This window comes from Colossoma macropomum, unplaced genomic scaffold (assembly GCF_904425465.1).
Source record: "Colossoma macropomum unplaced genomic scaffold, Colossoma_macropomum, whole genome shotgun sequence".
Lineage (NCBI taxonomy): Eukaryota > Metazoa > Chordata > Actinopteri > Characiformes > Serrasalmidae > Colossoma > Colossoma macropomum.
Window position 1 is genome coordinate 20,149,910 of NW_023494805.1, and position 21,011 is coordinate 20,170,920.

Consider the following 21,011-nt stretch of genomic DNA (forward strand, 5'->3'; position numbering starts at 1 on the left):
ATGTATCAGCGATTTTCGAGAACTTCATTAATTTTTCTCATAGAAAAAACAAGCTTACACCTGGAGTTCCTAAGATGGGCATTTGGTCTATGTAGATATCATGAATCAAATAAAGTGCTACTTAGAAAGTGATTTTTTTGTACAATGATTAATGCTTATGTACATCAATTATGTCATTTTGCTTTAGGTGCAGCAGCAGCAATTAAATACAGCGCAAGCACATTTACCTGCCTCACCTTATTTACATCAAAATTCCAAGACAGATCAGCCAAAATCAAAACAATGAATCTGCCAATTCCAATCTTGGCAGATTCTGATCAAGCAGCACTTTATTTCTTACTGTTTTTCTTAAAAGTAACACAGACTATCAAAAATGACACTAAAAAATAAAAAACTGCTGTTGGAACAAAACCTCTTATTTGCAATATAGTAACTTTACAGGAGAAGGAAAAACATACTTTACATTTATTGAAAGTCAATGGAACCAGACTTTTATCCAAGTCATTTTGGGCCATTTCTTTTGGTTAATCATCATTAAACTTACACACAACATAAAAGGCAGCAGGTATTTTCAAATCATGTCAAAAACTTAAAAATGACAAAAATAAAGATACAATGTTTTGTTCCGCAACAGCCGCGATACGAGAGAGAGAACAGTACACACTCATACACTTCTTCAAGGTTCTTCAAGGGTTCTACATAGAAACATTTCTTGCTTAAATGGTTTTTGGTTAAATGGTACCATCCCCACTCTTGAAGAACCAACCTTTTTAAGTGTGATGTGAGAATGTAAAATACTACTTAATTATGCAAACTGATACTCAGTCATTGCCAATTCGAGATGACTATTCATCAATGATTTTTAAAAAACTGAGTAATTAAGTTTAATTGATTGACTGTGACAACCCTCGCTGAGAGCCACTCAAACAAAAATAAAGCAAGTCTGATGAGTCTAGCTCTTGCTGTTCTCTCCACAGTCCAGCGCTTACAAACTGAAATCATGGATGAGCTTGTTTGAGTGGACAAAGCAAACTGGCAAGGCCACTGAAGCTGAACTAACAGAGCCTCAATTACAGTACCTTACACCAACTTACGATAACAAATCCTCTGTGGATTTGAGCAGAGTATTGCAGGAAAATTTCATCCTTTGTGCTGACAGCTACCAATTTCTGGCAAAATCTTTCGTGTCTCGTCCCCTGCCACTTAGTTTAAACGTTACAGTCAACTCTGGAGCGCACCTGCCAGCTTCCACTTCCACTACCTGCCTGCAAAAAGGAGTGGGGAATAGTCCCTCCAGGGCCTCCGTCCACATCTGAGGCTACTGCTGCTTCCTGCTGCACTTGACCGCGGGGAAGAACTGAACTCCACACTTCTGCACTTTGCTTTTCTAAGCGATTCTGAAGGAACATTTGCTGTGCATCAGGGCAGGGCAGTCATCTGCGTCCTACACACACACTCACAAACATCAACACACACACACACACACACCAGCACACATGCACACCTCTCCCCGGGCTATTGCTGTCCACAATGTCTTCAGTCAGCAAACGTGCACGGAGTTGACCTTCCAGAGGGCCTGTGGCTTTGAAGGCGGATGGCATGGGGCAGGGGGAGGCGCCATCTTCCATTATGCATGTGAAGGGATAAATCAGCCCCAGGGCACTACATCTGCCTTTAGGGAGAAGACTTGCTCTCATTCCTTTTAAAAATCATTGTGTACAGGGGCAGAAGGGGACGGTTTCTTTGGCACAGTTCACAAAGTCATGGCAGCCACCAAACAAACAACAGGGGTTTCTTCACAAAAGAGGATCAACAGTGGCAGCAGTCCAGAGATGAAGCCAAATAAGACAAATGAAATGGGTGAAATGTTAATGAGCCCATATTTTACATCTTTGTATATTTAATTTACCCCCTGGAGTCAACTTATAACTTTGAGTGCTGTGTTGGCGCTGCACTGTCCTGTCTGTTTACTGTGTCTAATGTCTGTTTTAATTATCATGTTTATTGTATTGTTTCGAGCTTAATGTTCTACACATCTGCACTTTGTACTGTCTATTTTGTTCCATGTTGCACCGTGTTCCTGGAGGAATGGAATTTTGCTCCACTGTGTACTTGAACATAGATGGAATGACAATAAAAGCCTCTTGACTTGACCTGCCATTTCCATCCTTTCATCCTTCAGAATTAAACAGGCTGTTTTGTTATAACCTTTAAGACTGAGATATGTAAATTATCTTTGTTTTGACTGGCTGCCCTGAATTGTGCTTTATTTAAAAAAAAGCAGTCAGGCATAAAATGTACACAAACTGTTATGTGCTGGGACATCAGAAAAACACAGACTTCAGTCACTCATTTTGGATGTCTGGATCCTTTGGGAGGCTGTCATGATGCATTTGCTTCCTGACAGTCAGAAACAGCACAACATTTAAGCCGCTTTTACTGGTGACACTGTGCTGCTCCTATACTGAGCATGGATGAGCAGCAAAATTATTATTTTATTGAAATTGCCATTGAAAAACGTATTAATAAAGTGTAACTTAGTTTTAAGTTTTTTAGTGTGAGCTTTGGGGATTTGAAGACCTCTCTGGTGGAAATGAGTAACTGCACATAACCTGTATTTTGTAATGTCAGCTGGGCTTCGGACCCCTTCCCCATATGGACGAATCTGATAATTGTGACTGTACTGAAGGACTATTCAAAGAGAATTCAGTCAAAACTTGGCGAACAACATGCCTCCTAAGGATGTAAGTGAAGTAACTACTGTTGTCATCATATCTTCATCAGTATAATGTTGATATTGCATTTGAGACCTAAACATTGAGCTAGACCTTCTTTTTGAGCCTGTGCATGTGACATTAATATGTAAAGACATATGTAATATCTGACCTGATGCCTCTTTCCAGCTTTACAGGGTGACTTGCAGCAGTACACACATCATATTTTAGCATTTCACATCTGCCTCCTGACTCAGTAATGCTACTTAATTCAATTTTAGCAATAAAAAAAATTGGGAAACACTATAATGGAAATATTAAAATAAATTCACATGCTAGCAGAGATCTTACAGACATCAAGCTCTGCCCTTCGCGTGTTGCTAGTGAAGAAGGACTAGTTGTTCTGTACCTGTCACTCCAGGAGAACTCTTGCTAATTATTATATGCATATTCTAATGCTTGATTGCAGATCAGAGTATTTAAAGAAAACAGTGTTCAAAAAGCTAGCAAAGATTCTACAAACGTCAAGCTCATCCCTCTGCTGGACATGATAGCAGGACACTGCTAACAGAGCAGAGCTGGTCACGGTACACCTGTAGGAGAGTGTGCCGCAGTGCCTGTCAGGGTCATGACTCCTTAGGGTTGTGGTCAGCCTGCCTTCCAGCCAGACACAGACACTGGACTATGTGTCCATATGGGCGTTTGGGATTCAGTTCACTCATAGCAGGGCTGAGCTGCCAGGATGCGGTGGCAGCTGGGATGGGTGGAGTGAGGGCGAAAGCTTTTCAGAGGCAGAGACGCTGCTCGGAATGACAGATGAACTTGATTCTCAACCCTGAGCTGTCAGACCGGCGGCCCTCTAAAGGAAAGTGGTGGGGGTGAGGGGACGGTGGACAGAATAGTAGTGAGGGAGTGGGGGAAAGCATGGAGAGGGATGGAGATTGCAGTGCCGAAAGGGACTGAACTCACTCCCTGGAGTCTGAGCTCACTGCTCTTGAACACTCTGGAGAAGTGAAGTGTCTCCAGCTGACCGCTCTGAAGAAGTGATGTGTCTCCAAGCAGCTGAGGGTGCTGGGGAAGGAATGACAGCTTCACCCATATGTCCATCATTGGCCAGTAGTGGGTCCCCAAAGGAGAATTCAGTAAGAAGTTGTAAGCTTGTATAACTGTCCTGTATAAATCTTTCTGATTTTTGCAGTAGTTTCCTGTGTAATTGAAGATATTCACAAGTTAAATATATACAAAGTCATTATTTATAAGGTATTTCTATTGTATTAAAAAAAAAAAAATCTGTTTTCATGTTGCTATCAATATACATTTCAGATTTATTTTTGAGAAAAGATTCGAAGCAAAAGTCTAGCAGCTGGAACTCTTTCTTTTTGTCAAAGAAACAACATCCACCAAGTGTTAAACAGAAAGGAAGCCAAATCAAGCAGACCTCCAGGCCACAGTGTGCACTCATGCACAATTAAAGCATCCCCAATAAAGACTTTAAACAGTCGGCCACGCAGCCCTTCTCAAGTTCTCAGCAATAAAAATAGCCCTTGTGGAGGAAGAATCTCAAGGGAAATCTGGATGCCTTAATGCATTGAAGCTGGTGCTGCTATCCTTTTATACAAGCTTTTTTACACAAAGCTCTCGATTCAGCAAGGAAAGAGAGAGAATTTATTTTACCACATTCTCTACCTTGCACCAATCAATACAGAGAAAAATGCTCAAAACCATAACAGCAGGAATACGGCCCATTTTTGAAACTGCTCACCTCAGTGAAGTCTGTCACAATTGTGAGATCAAACAAATAATTGTGTTTAATGATTTTATTCTCTTGTTAGGTTCTTTTTATGCTACTACACCCCCTATGCCACCCTAGTGTCTACTGCTAACGAGGATATGAATTAAAAGTAACTCTGGCTTACAGCACCACACACTAATACACAGGTTTACTTGCACAGATTTGAATCTTTTACCTCTAAACTTGCATCAATGAAGCTTCAGTGAGCCAGAATGAACCTGTAGCATGCTACCTGCTTCTAGAAAAGCTCTACACATCACATTTGACAGTTTGTTAGAATAGAAATTTAACAAAGTCTAATTCAACACAATTTTAAATAATAGATCATTTATCTGTTTCAGCTAACAGCTTACTGCACAGCCAAACATTTCAAACAAGTCAGCTAGGTTAGTGCAGGTATGTTCTGTAGCTGTCAGCAAGTTTCCCCACGTTGTGATCACATGTTGGGGTAAACTGTAGACAAAAGAAGCAAAAACAAGGCCTCATCATGCAATAATGCTATAAAAAGAGGTTTATTGAAATAAAAGAACAATCCAGAACAATGCTTCTCATTCTGTGTCTGTATTTGTTTGATGTTATATATATTACTGCCAGCTGATATGCAAGCTTTCTCACCTAAAAAAATAAATAAATAGAAAACCTGAGTACATAGATGCAAAAAGTTCTTCAATTTGTCTGGCATCACATTTAGCCTGAGAAATTATAATTTAATCTTATATACGTCATTTGATTTTATCTGCAATAGGACCTGCAAAAGCACTAAACAAATTTATTCTTGGTCAAAAATTGACTTTCTTGCCTCAAAATCTCTAACAACCCCCATGTGGGATCAGGGAGGAAGTGGGTGAACATTCATCTGAGGCATACAAAGCTAAGCTGATATGTAGCACCTCACAAACCGCTTTTTCAGAAGTACTTACAAAACTAATCATTTAAAAAACACATTTTTGAGTGCAGGAGCTCTTTAAGCTCACCTGTGTTCCCAATAAGCCCAGTAATTAGTTTATTTTTAGAAATATGATTCATTTTGATGATTAATAAACTTATGGTGGGCAAAATTTCAGCACATCACTAATCTTATTCATCATCATCATCATCATCATTAACCGCTTAATCCAGATAGGGTCGCTGTAGCAGTTGGGAGAGCAGAGGATCCCAGACGACCCTGTCCCCCGCAACCTCCTCCAGCTCATTCCCGGAGACCCCCAGCTGCTCCCAGGCCAACCTGGAGATATTAACTAAAAAATCCAAAAATCCTCCTTGACAAAGGGACGCAGAAAACCGTGTATCCTGCCCGGGAAAGGGTTATCGGGACCCGCCCCTGGAGCCAGGCCTGGGGGTAGTGTTCCTTAGCAAGTACCTGGCTCAGCCCGAAAAGGCAACGTGGGGGGAGCATGTGGGCACTTGGAGGCATAGACCCCTGCGGCAGAAAACTAATCTTATTTGTCCCGCAAAATTCTGAATTCAGAATTCCTGGATTAATTTTTAAGCACGGTTTTCATGGTGGCTCTGACCTGTTCACGGACCCTCAATGTGGACATAAGTATCTCAAATTAAAAGAATTACTCGCAGTAACAGACCTCAAAAAGAGCTGTTTGTTTATTAGATGAGATGTACAGTATTTTAAAACTACTTCAAATTTTATAAAATATTTTACATTAGACTTGGGCTACATTAGACTTGAAATGGGCTTACAGGGTATGTAGGCTTATTCAGGGCTTTCCCTCTATTGATCAAAATAAACTATGTACTACAGACAAAATATACTGCTCATTATGGACTAGCTAGATTCTGGGCAAGGAGCACAAATTTACAATTATAACAGAATGTTGAACGCATACACAATGCATTTGTGCATGGAGCTGATGCTGTGCGCGACAAGCAAGTTGACTACATACCTCTAAATTCATGCTTGTGCATGAGAGAATGCATATTATACATTTACTAGGGTGGGGGGAAAAATCGATTCTTAGATGCACCGCGATGTGGACGTGGATGATTCCGAATCAATTCACAAATGTAAAAAAAATCTAAATTTTAACTTAACGTAATGTTGACGGAATGCAAAAAGTGGAACTTTGCAAAGTGCGGAAGTGCAGCGCACGGACAGTCTGTGGTGTGCACACTACATTAAAAGCTAGTGCAGGGGTCGCAACCCAAATGTCAATGAGTCATTTTTTTTTCAACAAAAAATCAAACCACCTTGGGAGCCACAACATTTTGAGTCCATTTTACCATCTTGGCTGTACGTGTCTCAGTACATGCTAATGTCCTAGTGTAAAAATATAATACAAACAAAAACGCAGACTTACTTTGCTCAGCTTTCAGCTTTAGCTCAGCTGTAGCTACTTTTCTTGCATCGCCAGCTGGAAACTTTTACACAAAAGTAGAACAGTTTCTTGTAAAACATTTCTCAATGTTCTACTTTTTACAAGGCTAAAGTCGCTTCTCATTCAAATTGTCCCGTTCCACCTTAAATGGTTCAGCAGTTACATTCTGGTGCCTCAGGCACTATTTAAGGTGGAATGGGACAATTCGAACGAGAAGCTGGAGAACGAGAAACTAACTTCAGTTTCACGTTTTTTAGTGTTTGACAGTTTCTCGTTGCAGATTAAATGTATCAGGAAACCAGCTGACTGATTATAAATGCAAATAAGTCTATTCGCCTCCAAATTATGGATGTTCGTCTTAAATCTTTCTCTTTGCCTTTTTGTTAGCTACTAGCTAGGTGAACTAGCAGTTATAGACTACATTAATTCCAGCATTTAAGATCATTTATTGTTGAAACTGTGTTTGAATGATCAGCAGAGCTTTATTTTACTGCAAATGAGGATTATTTTATTTTTACCTAGAAATCTAACATGGAGCCACACCAGGCCAGTAAAAGAGCCACAGGTTGCCGATCCCTGAGCTGGCGTATGGAAGCACTATGACTTCTGTGGAGCATATTACGTTTCCGCCCATTTTCCGCCCGGTTGTAGTTGCTGCCAACCAGAGGACCATCGATCAAGCGATGTCAAAACTTCCAACTAAATCGAAAAGGACAAAGCGAACTACAAACTCTATCAAAACTTTTATTGCCAAGGATTTGCGTCCGTTGAGACCAAAACCGAAGTTATGAAATCACTGAAGATAACAAGTAGAATAACTGTAATCTGCTGCGTGGACACCCATTACCACAGGATCTTATTTCACCGTAACTGTGCATTTTATTGCAGATGAGTCTCATGTGCTCCAAACAAGAGCAGTGAATGAGAGCCTTCCAGTTGACTTGCCATATCGCTTCCATTTGATTTATTAATAAAAGATATTGTAAGTAAATTCATTATGGATCATTACAGATACTTTGGTTTAAAAGTTCCAAGTTGTCACACAGTGAGAAAAAAGAAATCCTGTATAGAAAAAAGATTAATCGATAGTCATTTTATAATCGCATCGCAGCCCTCTGAATCGTAATCGAATCAAATCGTGAGGTGCCTAGAGATTCCCACCCCTAATATTTACAGTATGTATTTCACCATCTTTTAGCCTATTAGAAATGGATCTCCTATGGTTTAATATGGTTGGACATTACGTACTACGCTGTGTAAAATATAGCATGTCATGCTGTATGTATCAACATAATCTTGTAGCCTTTTAAGATAATGTAGTTTAGCAATTTATTGAACATTGTCCATTATGCAATGCAGTGTAAAACATGGCACGAATGGCATAAATATAACATGCACATTTATTTATTATAATTTAGCATTAAATATTTAGCCTTATTTAGCATGACAACTTGTATTTTTTGTATATTTGTTTTCATGTTGCCTATTTTATCCATGTATTATATTTAGTCATGTTGTCTTATCTTTTCTTTCCCCAGGAGGAACCCAGGAGTTCAGCTGTTAACTCTAAAAGACGTTAAAGTCCAATATGTGCTGTTGCAGAGGTGTGGGGTGCATTTATACATTTTGGATAGGGTAATCATTTTCTTGGAAGAAATATCAATATTGCTCTGAAGTTGACTTACATTTGTCTGTTCTTCAAGAAAAGTAGAACATGACTGATTTTTCATCCCAAGCATCCATACATGCATTATAAACCCTCAAAATAACAGGCATTTTTTGTTTTGTTTTGACATTTTCTTCTGTATTTGATGTTCTCAAATGGAACCTAAATGTTGGAAATAAAAGCCTGGAGAATGAATGTCCTGGTCCAAGTGTCTACGTCAGTTTAAGCCCTGAACAATCATTGTGCTATTTGTACAACTTAAGATAACTAGTGTTATAGTGTAGTAGTACAAATCATTTAAAAATGAGCTTGAACTTGGATCTGCATAAAGGGGTTAAAACGGCTGGTGAATGAAGCCCATAGTTATTTTCTTCTTATTGTTACAGTTATATAACAAAACTCTTGGTAAAATTTGTGCACACTCATTTTACAATCAGATTTGAGTGCAAGCAGCTTTGGTGAATAAGGGCCGAGGCACTACAGTCTGCCTGTTCCTCTCCTGCCCAAAACAAGCCCATGCTAGAGAGCATCAGATGTCTGCAGGTGGTGCTACAAGAGCACCAAAACCCCATGCAGAAGTGGAAGCTAAGCCAAAGAGGAAGGGCATTGTTTAAAGCTCAGGCGATTGTTCCAGATGATTCATGCTTAGTCATATGATTTTTAAGGCTAGGCAGCATGCACGTACCTCAAAATAATCATGGACACTTCCTGGAATTTCCTTGATGTAGCAGTCAAAAATACAGTGTCAGGTGTCTGAAATCACACACTGATAGTGCGCCGTTTGGTTTGGAGGGTCTGAAATTACGACCAATGGAGTTCAACAGGGTTGACTGAGAGCCAGCTGCTATGTTTAGTTCGATGAAAGGTGCCACATGTTGATACACTCACAGTTTCCTCCTGCTGAATTAACTATTAAGTGCACTTGATCTGTCTAATGGAACCTGATGTTCAGTCTTGCACAGCAAATCCAGACTCAGACCACTATAATTTTCTCTAAAACCCTTCAAAACATTGATGACGGATGTGAACGCACATTACAAATCACTGGAGGAGAGAGATGCAGACAGGGAAAGAGAGAGAGGCTCTGTGGTTGTTTTTTTCCATATTTATATTAGTTATTTATACATTTATTCAAACAGTCGTATACAAAACCTTCTGCTCCCCTGGTCAAATTACATATTTTATTGATTCTCCATGTGAAAATGTGTTAATACATCCTCTACAGAGAACACAATTCTGCACATCTTAATGTACGACTACTGTTTATTTGCTGAATTTAACATATTGGGGAAAAAATTCATCATCAAAAATAATTTGTCAAGGTTTTATTTTTCCCCCAAATATCTGCAGAAAATGCAGTGTGTTCTCCGTAGAGGATACATATGCAAAAAACACTTTGCAATTGCAGTCGTATGCACTAGTTGCATATGACTTCACATACTATTTATTTATACATGTTAAAATGAGAGTGAAGATACACACCTAATTAAACTCATTAACTAATTGAAAAGCTCCCCATGTGCTGGGTCAAGTGTATAGAGTAGGAAAAACACAAAAATGTGCGAAGCATGGGGTCCCCAGGACTGACTTCGGGAACCTATGCTTTAAATCACGTATTTAGGATTGTGAAAAACATACATTTAATTAGGTGTGTCTAAACATTTCACAGGTATTGTGTTGGGCATACCTGTCCAGGGTGTATCCTGCCTTCTGCCCACTGACAGCTGGGATAGGCTCCAGCATCCCAATGCGACCCAGAAGGATAAGCGGTTTAGATGATGTGTGTGTGTGTGTGTGTGTGTGTGTGTGTGTGTGTGTGTGTGTGTGTGTGTGTGTGTGTGTCGGGCATGCAAAGAGAATGTCATGTTAGTAATTTTAACTATTGCCTCACCTGTTATAGATGTCATCATCCTCTCCTCCCCAGCCCCAGTACTCATTAGGGAAGCCATTGATTTTGAGGAACTGCTTTTTGCTTAAGCCAGAGACGCCTCCAAAGTACCCTGCATACGGTAGCCTGGAAGAAAATAAAAACAGCAGTGGTGTAACTATTCATTCATGGTTTAGGGGACAGAAATGGAAGGTTAAACCACAAATGCTTGTGATTTCAAGAATTTAAGCCTTGTAATAGTGCTACGCTGGATAATCATTGTAGTTACTGTGTTTGTTTAACTCTTTTTAACTGGTCTATATTCTCTGTATTCTGCCCAAAAGCAGAACTTACCAGCAGACATTGTTCCTCTAAAGATTTAAATGGTATCACTATATCAATCAAGACACTGTGAAAGAATGTTATTTTATGTGTCAGTTAAGTAAAATTCAAACTGCATTTTTATTAAATATTAAATAATATTTTATATATTAAAATGTATTAAAATTATTTGTTTTATATTAATTTAATATATGTAGTGCTGATGTGGGAACAGTAATATTTGAAATGGAATTTCAGTGGCTCTGTATATAGACATCTAAAAATAGCTATATTCCAAAAAAACAAAATGCTGTGGACCAACCCTCCTCAACCCCCAATACTCCCAACTCTAAAAAAACGTAAAGGTAGGCAGCCCGGAGTAAAAGATATTCATAGGACACAGGACAACATGGGAAATGCAAGTCGGTCCCACCTGCTGATCACTGATTGCTCAACCTCTCAGAGACTCCTTGAGGCTAAGCCAAACTCTGTCACTGAGTTGATTTAGGATCTGAGGCAATAAGCTTTAGATTTCTTTTCCATCTTTCAAAAACAAAGGAGGAACGCAAAGGTGCTGAAACATTTTCACTGTGTTTCTCAGTAGTTAAGTCCTTCAGTGGGGTGAGCCAGTCAACTCAGGGGTTCAAATCTGACACAGCTCCGTCTTGCATGAGTGAGCCGGGAGAGAGGTTGAATCTTCCCATAGGGGAACCTGACGTCTGAAATGATATCTGATCCCCCTCCTGACCCTATTTCATCCTGTGCTTCGCTTCTTCCCTCCTTCTCCCTCTCTCTCTCACAGATCCTACGGTTTGTCTGACATGGCCTCCAGAAAGCTGAAGTGTGCTATTACCATAGAATCCTTCCACACAGATCCAAGGGGCTTTTCAACCATGGAATTCAAACAGTACAGGGAGTGCAGGGAGGAGGAACACCAGATCAAACTTGAGGAGTCATCTGAAAACCCTTGGAGTGATGTCAATTACAAATGTGAGGTGAGGTCCAGGGGTGGAAGAAAAAGGCTGGGTGATATTTCCAGGTGCTGAGAAAGGCCTATAGCCTTAACACTTTAACCACTGATGGCACATTAGGGATGTTCAGTATGGTCAGAAACAAAATATTACTTTCCCAGATTATTCAACATCGATAATTAATTTCATTGCATATTCAGTTCTAGTTTTTGCTTTTGATCTACAAAGCCCTAAATGGCCTGGCGCCCCCCTATATAGCTGAACTTCTCCCCTCTACTCCTGCCTGTTCACTGAGGTCTGCTGGTATTGGTCTCTTGGTGGTCCCTCCCTTTGAACAATCAGCTTTTGGGGGCAGATCCTTCAGTGGCCCACAAGTCACGGAACACTCTTGCTCTATCTCTCTGACTTTGCTCTTCCTGTTCTTCCTTCAAAGTCCAGCACGTTCCACTGTGTCACTCTTTCCTTCCCATGTCTGATCATGTATACTTGGCATCTTCTGTTTTCTGCTATTCTTTCTACCTTGTATGTTTGTACAATTCTGTGTATCGATACTCTTACCCAATTGTAAACCGTCTTGGGTATATGAAAGCCGCTATTTGAATTAAACGAATTATGATAAAAAAAAAATCAAAAGAAATATAATTTTGCTACAAATCACTTTTTTAGTCCTTTATTGCGAAAATCTCCTCTTGTTCTGAGACATTTCCTTCAAACTCATGACCTTTTCTGCTCTCCATAACACTAATCATGATTTCAACAGTGAAAATGGCTAGCAAACTCTCTTAACTATTACTCTTTTAAGTAAGTGGCTCAACTTCTTCTCCTTTCTCGTCTGGTGAGTAAAAGGGTCTAGACTACTAGGTGCTAAGTGTACTAATATTGGACTAAGGAATAGAACAGCACAAGTATTTTATCAAAAAATACCTCAAATGTACATTATCATTATCAAAACATTGTTAGTGTTTGATCTAGTGATGTGCATTCTAACTGATTTTAATATTTGTGTATTCATTAGAGATATTCAGTTAATAGCAAGAAAAACATGAGACTAATCTGCGACATTTTGACCAAAATAACGTAGGGCTTACTTTCCTAGATGGCAGTGCTAGTGTTGCAACAAAATGTATCAGCACGCAGAAGAATCCATTTGAAAAAATACTTTATTATTCAGAAATAGCGCAGTGAAATGAGTTGGTTTTCCTGTCAGATGAGTACTGGAGGCTGCCTCTTCAGGTGAGCTAATGAACGGCTTCAACATTGTATGCTGATGAGGACTCGTCTTTTACACAAGGTCTTGTTAGTTTGTCAGAGAAGTACATTTACATTTACAGAAGTACATTTTGTGCCATCTTGTTAGTTCGTCAGAGAAGTACATTTAGAGTAGTTAGACTTATCATCACCACAGCTGGAAGCACTATCCCTGCCTTCTCATTAATGCACTCATGTTTGAGTAGCAAAGTGCAATAGTATATACATACACAAACTTGCCACATTTCACAGTCCTGTTAAAACATTAAATTGGCATTTCAGCAAATTGTTAGCCTGGATATTTTCTCCATCTTATCGTGAACACAAAGAAACTGCATTTCAACTAATTTGAAAATAAATAACTCACACTCAATTATCAATAAGAATTAATGAGCAGATAACTGGTTGACCGCAGTAATAAAAAACAGTGCATTACACCTGAAGGCTTACCTTTATAGGTGACAGCACTGGAGCTGTACAAACATTTAGCACTACATAGAAGCATACATTTGAAAACTTATTTTAATGTTCAGTAATAGCCAAGGAAAATCAGCAGGCTTTCATGCCTCAGACGAGCTAATGAGCTAGAACTCCAGCTAACTGATACAGCACTTGATGCTGATAAAGACTTACAGGTGGTATTTTTTCCTTAGTGGACGATATATGGAAATATATTTTTACTGTTTCTGGACCTAGTTAACATCAGCTAGACTAGTTAGCCTAGTTAGCAATGAAGCCATGCTATATCTGCCTTCTCAATCACAGCCTTAACAGCAAGTCCTTGGCAATGTGCTTAAAGCACTTTAAGGCATTTTTGGAGTTTCAGAATAGCAAAGCATAATACAGTATACGTACTGAAAAATATGAGTAAACTAAGTACCTGTGCACACCCCTTGTTTTAGCACCCATGCTGCTGAAGAAACAACATAGACCATGCTGGCTGGTAACCAGGAAAACCAGCTTATGCTGTGTTTTGGATGCTGGTATGCTGGTCAACCAGCATGACCAAGCAGGGTGACCAGCTAAACCAGCACCAGACCAGTACTTGTTGATTTTCTAAGTGCTTATGCACATTTACTGCACAATTACTGTTTATTTGCTGACAAGAACCTTATAAGAAATACTTATTGGAAAGTCTGTCTACTTGGTGTCCATCTTGGCAAAACTCCTGGGCAGTCATTTCCATGCAAGACCAAACTCCTCATTCTCATTGAATGTGGAGAGTCCTACCTATAAACTTGAAACTGAAAGCCACATTAATGTTTCAAAAACATATGTGAAATAACTGTTGAAATCTGACAAAACACCATAGTTTGTAGCGATTGGAAGAAAATGTGTTTTTTCAGCTTAGTCTGGCTACTGCCCATACATATCTCCACAATAAGGAAGGGCTTTTGCCACTTGTGGCTTTGACTGCAAGCCAGTCAGCTCTTTCTAAGAGTGGGAGTTCAACTGTAAACAGAAGCCATGCTGAGTCTTACAAGCTTTCCCAGTCATTTTTTAAGTAGTGACCCGTCTCCTCCCTTATAACATCACTGATTTAACATGGGAAAAAAAAAAAAGTGGCTTATGTAAAAGTTAAAATGTTACTGAAAAATGCCATATTTGACATATTTTCACTTAGCAAATCAACAAAACATGTAATTTTACTTACATATGACTGTAGCATGTAACTGGACTGGTAACACTTCACTTTTTTTGCATGGATGGCTGCGTATGAAGGCTTAAACAAAGTCCTTGCACATTTATGAATGCCAGCTGTCTAGCTCCACAGCAGAGAGGATGCTGAATGATGGCTGCACGCTGCAGCAGCTTGGAAAACATGAACTGAGCTGAAGATGCCCACTGAGGGTAGTCATGGGTAGATGCCTGGGGTTTGCCCCGGGCTACTACACACTCTGCGCGCAAGCATGAGTGTGTATGTGCGCATGTGAGAGAGCAAATGACAGCAAAACATATCCACCCACGCAAAACAATCCATAACATAAGGCAAGGACAAAAAGCACAAAACCGTGCATGCACACACCTTTCAGACCCAAAGACAACAAGCTGAAATTAATGAGCCCATCTGCTGCAGCGGTAGAACAGCGCAGTTGGGGCTCGGGAGTGGCACACGCTCAGCCTGTGCGAGTGGGCATGTCTAAAGGTGCCCCACTTATTAAAGACTGCCACGATCCAACCTTGCTGGGTCACACACACAGGCCTCTGGAGTGACTCACGCACTGAGGAGAGATGAAATCATCTGACTGAGCCATTCACTCTCTCCTCTCTCTGTAAACACTGCAGCCAGTGCACTGGAGCCTGGAGCAGGTGCATAGATTTGATACAGAGTACAGTACAATACAGGTGGGAAATGCTCATTTTGTTCAATAACAATGGCAGCATTGTGGAGGCAGACAGGTGAGCTGTCATGGATCGGCATTCTCTGTGGGCTGTTCTGTCTACTGTGCTTTCAACCAGATGATCACAGGTGCCTAGACTGGTTTCTCACAAAGCAGAGGGTTAGGAGTGCTGATCTATGATCACCATTGGCAAGGGCTCTCAAATTCTACAGCACTGCTCTTTTTGTTTTATTCTCTTTTTTTTGGTTTTCTCGCTCTAGCACACATTGATTTGACTTGTGACTGATAGCTTGAAAAAGAGCTAACACAAAACTATGTAATGGTACACGACTGGTCATGATCATGAAGTTTTAGCTGATGACTAATTGTCATAAATAAATATCTGTGATTAGCAATTAAACTTTTTAATCTTCTCTAGAAAGACAATAAAAATGTATAAAAACGCAAGCATAAAGTGGCTAAATTGGTGAAGTGTCTGATCAGCTATCTTGCTTCTTAGTTGTCACTATTCAATAGGGCTGCAACAACTAATCAACAATATCAATAATGTCAATAATCAAAAAAATGGTAGCAACAAATCTATCAATTAGTTGCCTTGATGATGTTTGCGCTTTTTTAGTTTTCTTGCTCTAGCACACATTTATTTGACCTGTAACTGATAGCATGAATCAGGTGTGTTGAAACAGAGATCACCTCTCAGTCACCTCACTGAAAGAGGGAAAATACAGATGGCAGAGACTACAGTACAGGGCGATGCATGACTCACATAGTTTGAAAAAAAAAAAAGCACAAGAACACTATCATCTAAAAAGATGAGTCAAACATTAAAAACAGCCTCTCACTGTCTGCTTTTCATACATCTCTGTTTTCTTTGAACATAATAAACACTTTTGGCATTTGCATCTGAACTGCACAGCTAACTATGTTTACCTGTTATCAGAGCGTTTGTGCACTAATGCATGCAGACCTGCATGTCCACAAGGATATGGATATGGATATATTTTTGAAAATGTATTTGTTTCTTTGCGTTTTTGGCTCCTGTCTGCATGAAAATGGTGTTTTAGGTCATTAAAATAGCTCATAGAAAATTCTTATTATTATTATTGTTATTATTACTATTATCATCATCATCATCATTATCATGTGTTTTTATGTGGTTGGATGTTTTTGAAAATGCTGACCTTTCATGCATGTTTATTGCTGTTTTACTTGTGATGACGCTTTAGGATACTGTGTGTCTGACGTGGCTTATTCTGCTTACTTGGCAACATCAGATTTGAAATAATGGTATGGACCAACAAACTAATTCATTTTCAATTACTTTATTATTACAGGAGAAATCATTTGAATAGTCAAGTCAAGTCAAAGTTTATTTATATAGCGATTTTTACAACAGGTGTTGTCACAAAGCAGCTTTACAGAAAAATCCGGGTCCAAGCCAACATGAGCGTCGCCAATGGCGACAGTGGCAAGGAAAAACTCCCTAAAAGCAAGAGGAAGAAACCTTGAGAAGAACCAAGACTCAAAAGGGGAACCCATCCTCCTCTGGTCAACACCAGACAGCAAACAGCGTTAGTATAAAATATTAGAATACAAAATGGGGGAAAACAAGTGGAGCAATGGTTAACTAGACAGTTTGAGTTTATGCAGCAGCAGCATCATCACCATCAGGAGAGTGAGCAATGTAAATAGCAATATAAATAGCTATGTGAAGTTTTTGTAGAATTAAATTACCTCCATAGTAGTGTTTGGACTTCTATGTAAAATTTGTCCATGCTTTGTTCTTTTATTATTTGTGCACACTGAGTAGTTTTAGTAGTGTATTTAAGGGCAGTGCAGAAGATCAGTTGTTATGCTTTGATAAAAGTCCTTTTTTTGACAGACAATTAGCTGCACTATTTTCAAAACTAAGCATTAGGAAATGTGTATATTAATCAGTGATAATTATCAATGTCGAGTGATTAGGAAAAATATATTGTGATTAGACTTTTGACCATCTATACATGCAGCAGGAATCTGTACCTGGATCTGCACCTGTACTCTCATTAAGAATGATTATGTACTTTGGCAATTGCTGCTGGGAAGAACATTGGCCCTATGAGAGGAAACGAACAAAAACCTGAACCACTGACGGCTGCCGACATATCAGAGACAGACAAGTGGAAGCAGAAGTGGAACAGCGGGTTACAGAGTTCGAGTCAACTCAGTTGTGTAATAATGGAGAAGGAGAGAGGAGATGTCTCATATGGTACCTTGAAAGATCCAGATTGTCTCTAACAAGAAAAGTCTGTCCTCTGGGGTTAACGGTAGAGGCCGGGCCTACACCTTTGGTCCCTGAACGGACGGGGGGAATTAAACATCATGGTGCCGCCAGATGGCAAAAAATTCATTTTAAGTTTAGCTCTATGGCAGCCAACTTCAGAGAACCTTTGCAAGCACTTTAATATCCTTGGCTATTAAGGCTTGCAGATAGCCATGTTATCTCTAAGTTAATAACTTTCATCCATTGCTGCAGCACCATAACTAAATGCATACGTCTGTCAAGGCTACAGCCTGTCTAGACTGACACAATTCATCAAATGAAGTTTTGATATCGAACAAATGCATAAGTGAACCACATTCAACAACTCCACACAATACAACAGTTAAGAGCTATAAGCTGTATCTCCACTTGTTAAAAAAAAAAAAAAGCAATTACCTATATGAAGGACAGGCTTCAGACAGACAAGCCTCCAGCGCTTACTGAATACTTGTCTGAATAGGCGTCTCTATTCTGTTTGATTACACATCCCTGAAATAGAGACGGCACAAAGGCAGACCCGGCCTCTATTAATATGTAAATACCAACGAATGCCACAATCCTTGTAAGAAACTCGGACAAAACCACTGCCGCTAAACATTATACACACTAACGTACAGCCTTAAGTCTGCTTCTTTGCAACTCCAAGCAGATAAATTCAGGATGGAGTCTCTAATTAGTTTACATACTCCAGATCATGGAAGTGGGAAAATAAATTAGGCTCCATCGCCCACTGCAGCAGCACCCCCTGCCTGGTCTCCACATGGTACTTTCACGTCAGCCAGGGTTACCTGAAGCCAAACTTGTCCATGGCAATGGCGAAGTGGCGCGGCTGGTCGTAGCAGTGGTACAGGTTGCGGTCGTCCATGGGGATGAGGTCAACGTCACTGAAGATGAAGCAGTCATACTCAGCGTCCTTTAGAGCCTCCGTGTAGCCCACATTCAACAGCTTGGCCCGGTTGAACGTGTCTTCGCCAAGCTAAAGGATGACACCAACAATAACAGTTATAGTGGTACATAAAATCATATATGCATAAAACACAAAAAAAAAATCACTAAATAAACAAACTGGTACAAAATCTGGTACGAATCACCTCGTAAGCTAGATGCATGCAATAAATAAATGACGATTTAAAAGTTCTTCTTTTTTTGTATAATAATACACAAAATATAAAATGTGCCATAACTTTCGAACAGCCCACATTTAATGTTTTTGATGTGTTCAAAATTTTTTTCCCTTAAAAAGCAAAAACATGTAAACTGGCCAAAAAGAGAATTTAAAAAATAAATGCCATTATATTTAGGATGGCCATTAAATGGTATGTTTGCAGTTAGTCCCATAGTCTGACTGAAGCTGGTCTGGAGGAGTGGTCTTATGGAGTAATTGTGAGATTGTGAGAGGGCATTAGCCAATGACAAGAACATTTGTGGCCATATAAAGCAAAACAGCAGCACTGTTCAGCTCTGATCATAGATCAGCTCTCCAACTTCTCATAACTCTTATGAACAAGGCCATTTTGGGTACTCTGACCTAAACTGAGAATTGATGCAGCAGCCCAGCATAGTAATTGGACGTAGAGGCAAAAGCTTAATCCTAGTATCAGGGAAAATCTAAGAGCTAACAAGAAAATTTGTTCTGGGCATTATGAGCTAAACTCACATTCACCTTTGGAGATTCCTTACTGGGGGGAAAACACAAAGAAGGTAATAGATGACTGTAGAGAGCTTTACACTTTGCCATGACCCACAAGGTCATTGGTTTGATCCCAGCTGATGGCTGATGCCACTGGGCTCTTCAGCAAAGCTTTTAACACAAGCCTCTCTGGACAAAAGCAAAAGCCTTTGCAACTAAATTAAACAATGCAACTAAACTCGTTTCTTCCATCCACATTGTCTGTGAATACAATGAGCATTTGCATGATGACCGATCAGTATTCACCTCATCTACTTGAGGTGTCTCCTAAGTGGAGATTAATACTTTAACCACAAAGGAAAGCTGTTAACCTTTCCTAAATGAACAGAATAGGGAACAATGTGAGACAAACGCTCTTGTTAGCTGTTTCGATTTTAGGCCTATTTAAATGAGACTCATTAGCTAGGATTTAAAGCCGAAACTCTATTTACACCCTGCAGAGGTAACGCCATAGACTACGTCTGAACTAATAATCCAGTGTGACAATAATCCCATGTAATCCTGTAATACCAGAGATTTGACCGAATAATTTGATGCTGAGAACTACCGTCACAAATCCACTGTGATTTTGAAGAGGAATGCAAGCCCACCTGATCCACACCAGAAAAGTGCTGTACAGAAGACTCACTAACAGCACAGTTTCACGATCCTCTCCTTCTGGACTTTTCAACGCACAACCAACAGAAAAAAATAACACGACCCCACTCATTAGCTTTTGCAAATAAGCCCGAGCCTATTCAACAAACAGCAAGACCAACGAAATCAATAGTTAGTATTTTAGTATGCCATAATTTTCTTTAGGCAGGTCATTAAATTGTGTGCTGTGCAGTTCAAGCCCATTATCGGACTGAAGTTTGGTCTTGAGGATTTAATGACTGAGTGATAATATCAGGCATTGACAGGAACATCAGGGGCCGCATGCACAAAGGGTTTCGAAACCCTCAAAATGGAAACTCTGTAGAGACTCGTACACTATTTAAAAAAAAAGTCAGAAAGAGTTTCTTGTGCAATACTATAAAATAACCACCTAAAGAAAAGGGACATATCATTCATGAATTTGTATGTCCAATTGCAATTCTGATTTCTTTATAGACAATTTTTTTCTGGCCGACTGTATTAGCCTTTTTTACCTGAAAATTCGAAAACTTACACTGTTCAGAGTAAATGAACACATGAAATACACTAGCAGATTTCCACAACTTTGTGTTAACACGCAACACAAACAACATTATTTGCTCTTTAATGGGCCAAACTGCCTTTTAAAAATTTTTAGTTGCCTAATAATACTAACCTAATAAAGTGCTACATCAACTTGCTTTTTAGCACAATGAGTAATTACGCTACATCATTTTGGTACAGGTGCGGCAACTGCACTCAAATACAGCATGAGTGCACTCACCTTTCTCATGTTATTTACCTCAAAAAATTGTTGCAACACAGATCTGGCAAAACAAAAGTAATAAATTGGCTGCGTGCCAATTTTGTGATTTCAGCAAAAATCTGTTGATTCCGATCTTGGCTGTGCATCCTTACCAAACAGCCATGTCTGAAATAGATTTGCCAGTGTGAATAACCTTTTAAAGGTTTTTAAACATTTTCTCAATGTTTCAAATTCCAGTTTAGTTCTATTGTTGAAATGTTATCAAAGTCAGACTTTGATGTGAAATGGGACATTATAGAGAAACCTAGTGAACAGTGGTAGGGATAAGAACCAGGAATTGCAATGTCCCCAGTGAAAAAATGGGCATTTTATTTTTGACCCAAAATC

The 21,011-nt window shown here is 39.5% G+C and overlaps 1 protein-coding gene across 1 annotated transcript in view; it reads right to left on the reverse strand.

Annotated features, from left to right (window-relative positions):
• b4galt2 (UDP-Gal:betaGlcNAc beta 1,4- galactosyltransferase, polypeptide 2) overlaps positions 1–21,011 on the reverse strand; it is a 160,753-nt gene that overhangs the window by 20,123 nt on the left and 119,619 nt on the right. The window contains exons 4-5 of the mRNA XM_036596602.1: positions 18,342–18,529; positions 10,394–10,516 (exon numbers count right to left, since the gene is read on the reverse strand). Of these exons, the coding sequence (XP_036452495.1) occupies positions 10,394–10,516; positions 18,342–18,529 (311 nt within the window). The remainder of the gene's footprint in view (positions 1–10,393; positions 10,517–18,341; positions 18,530–21,011) is intronic.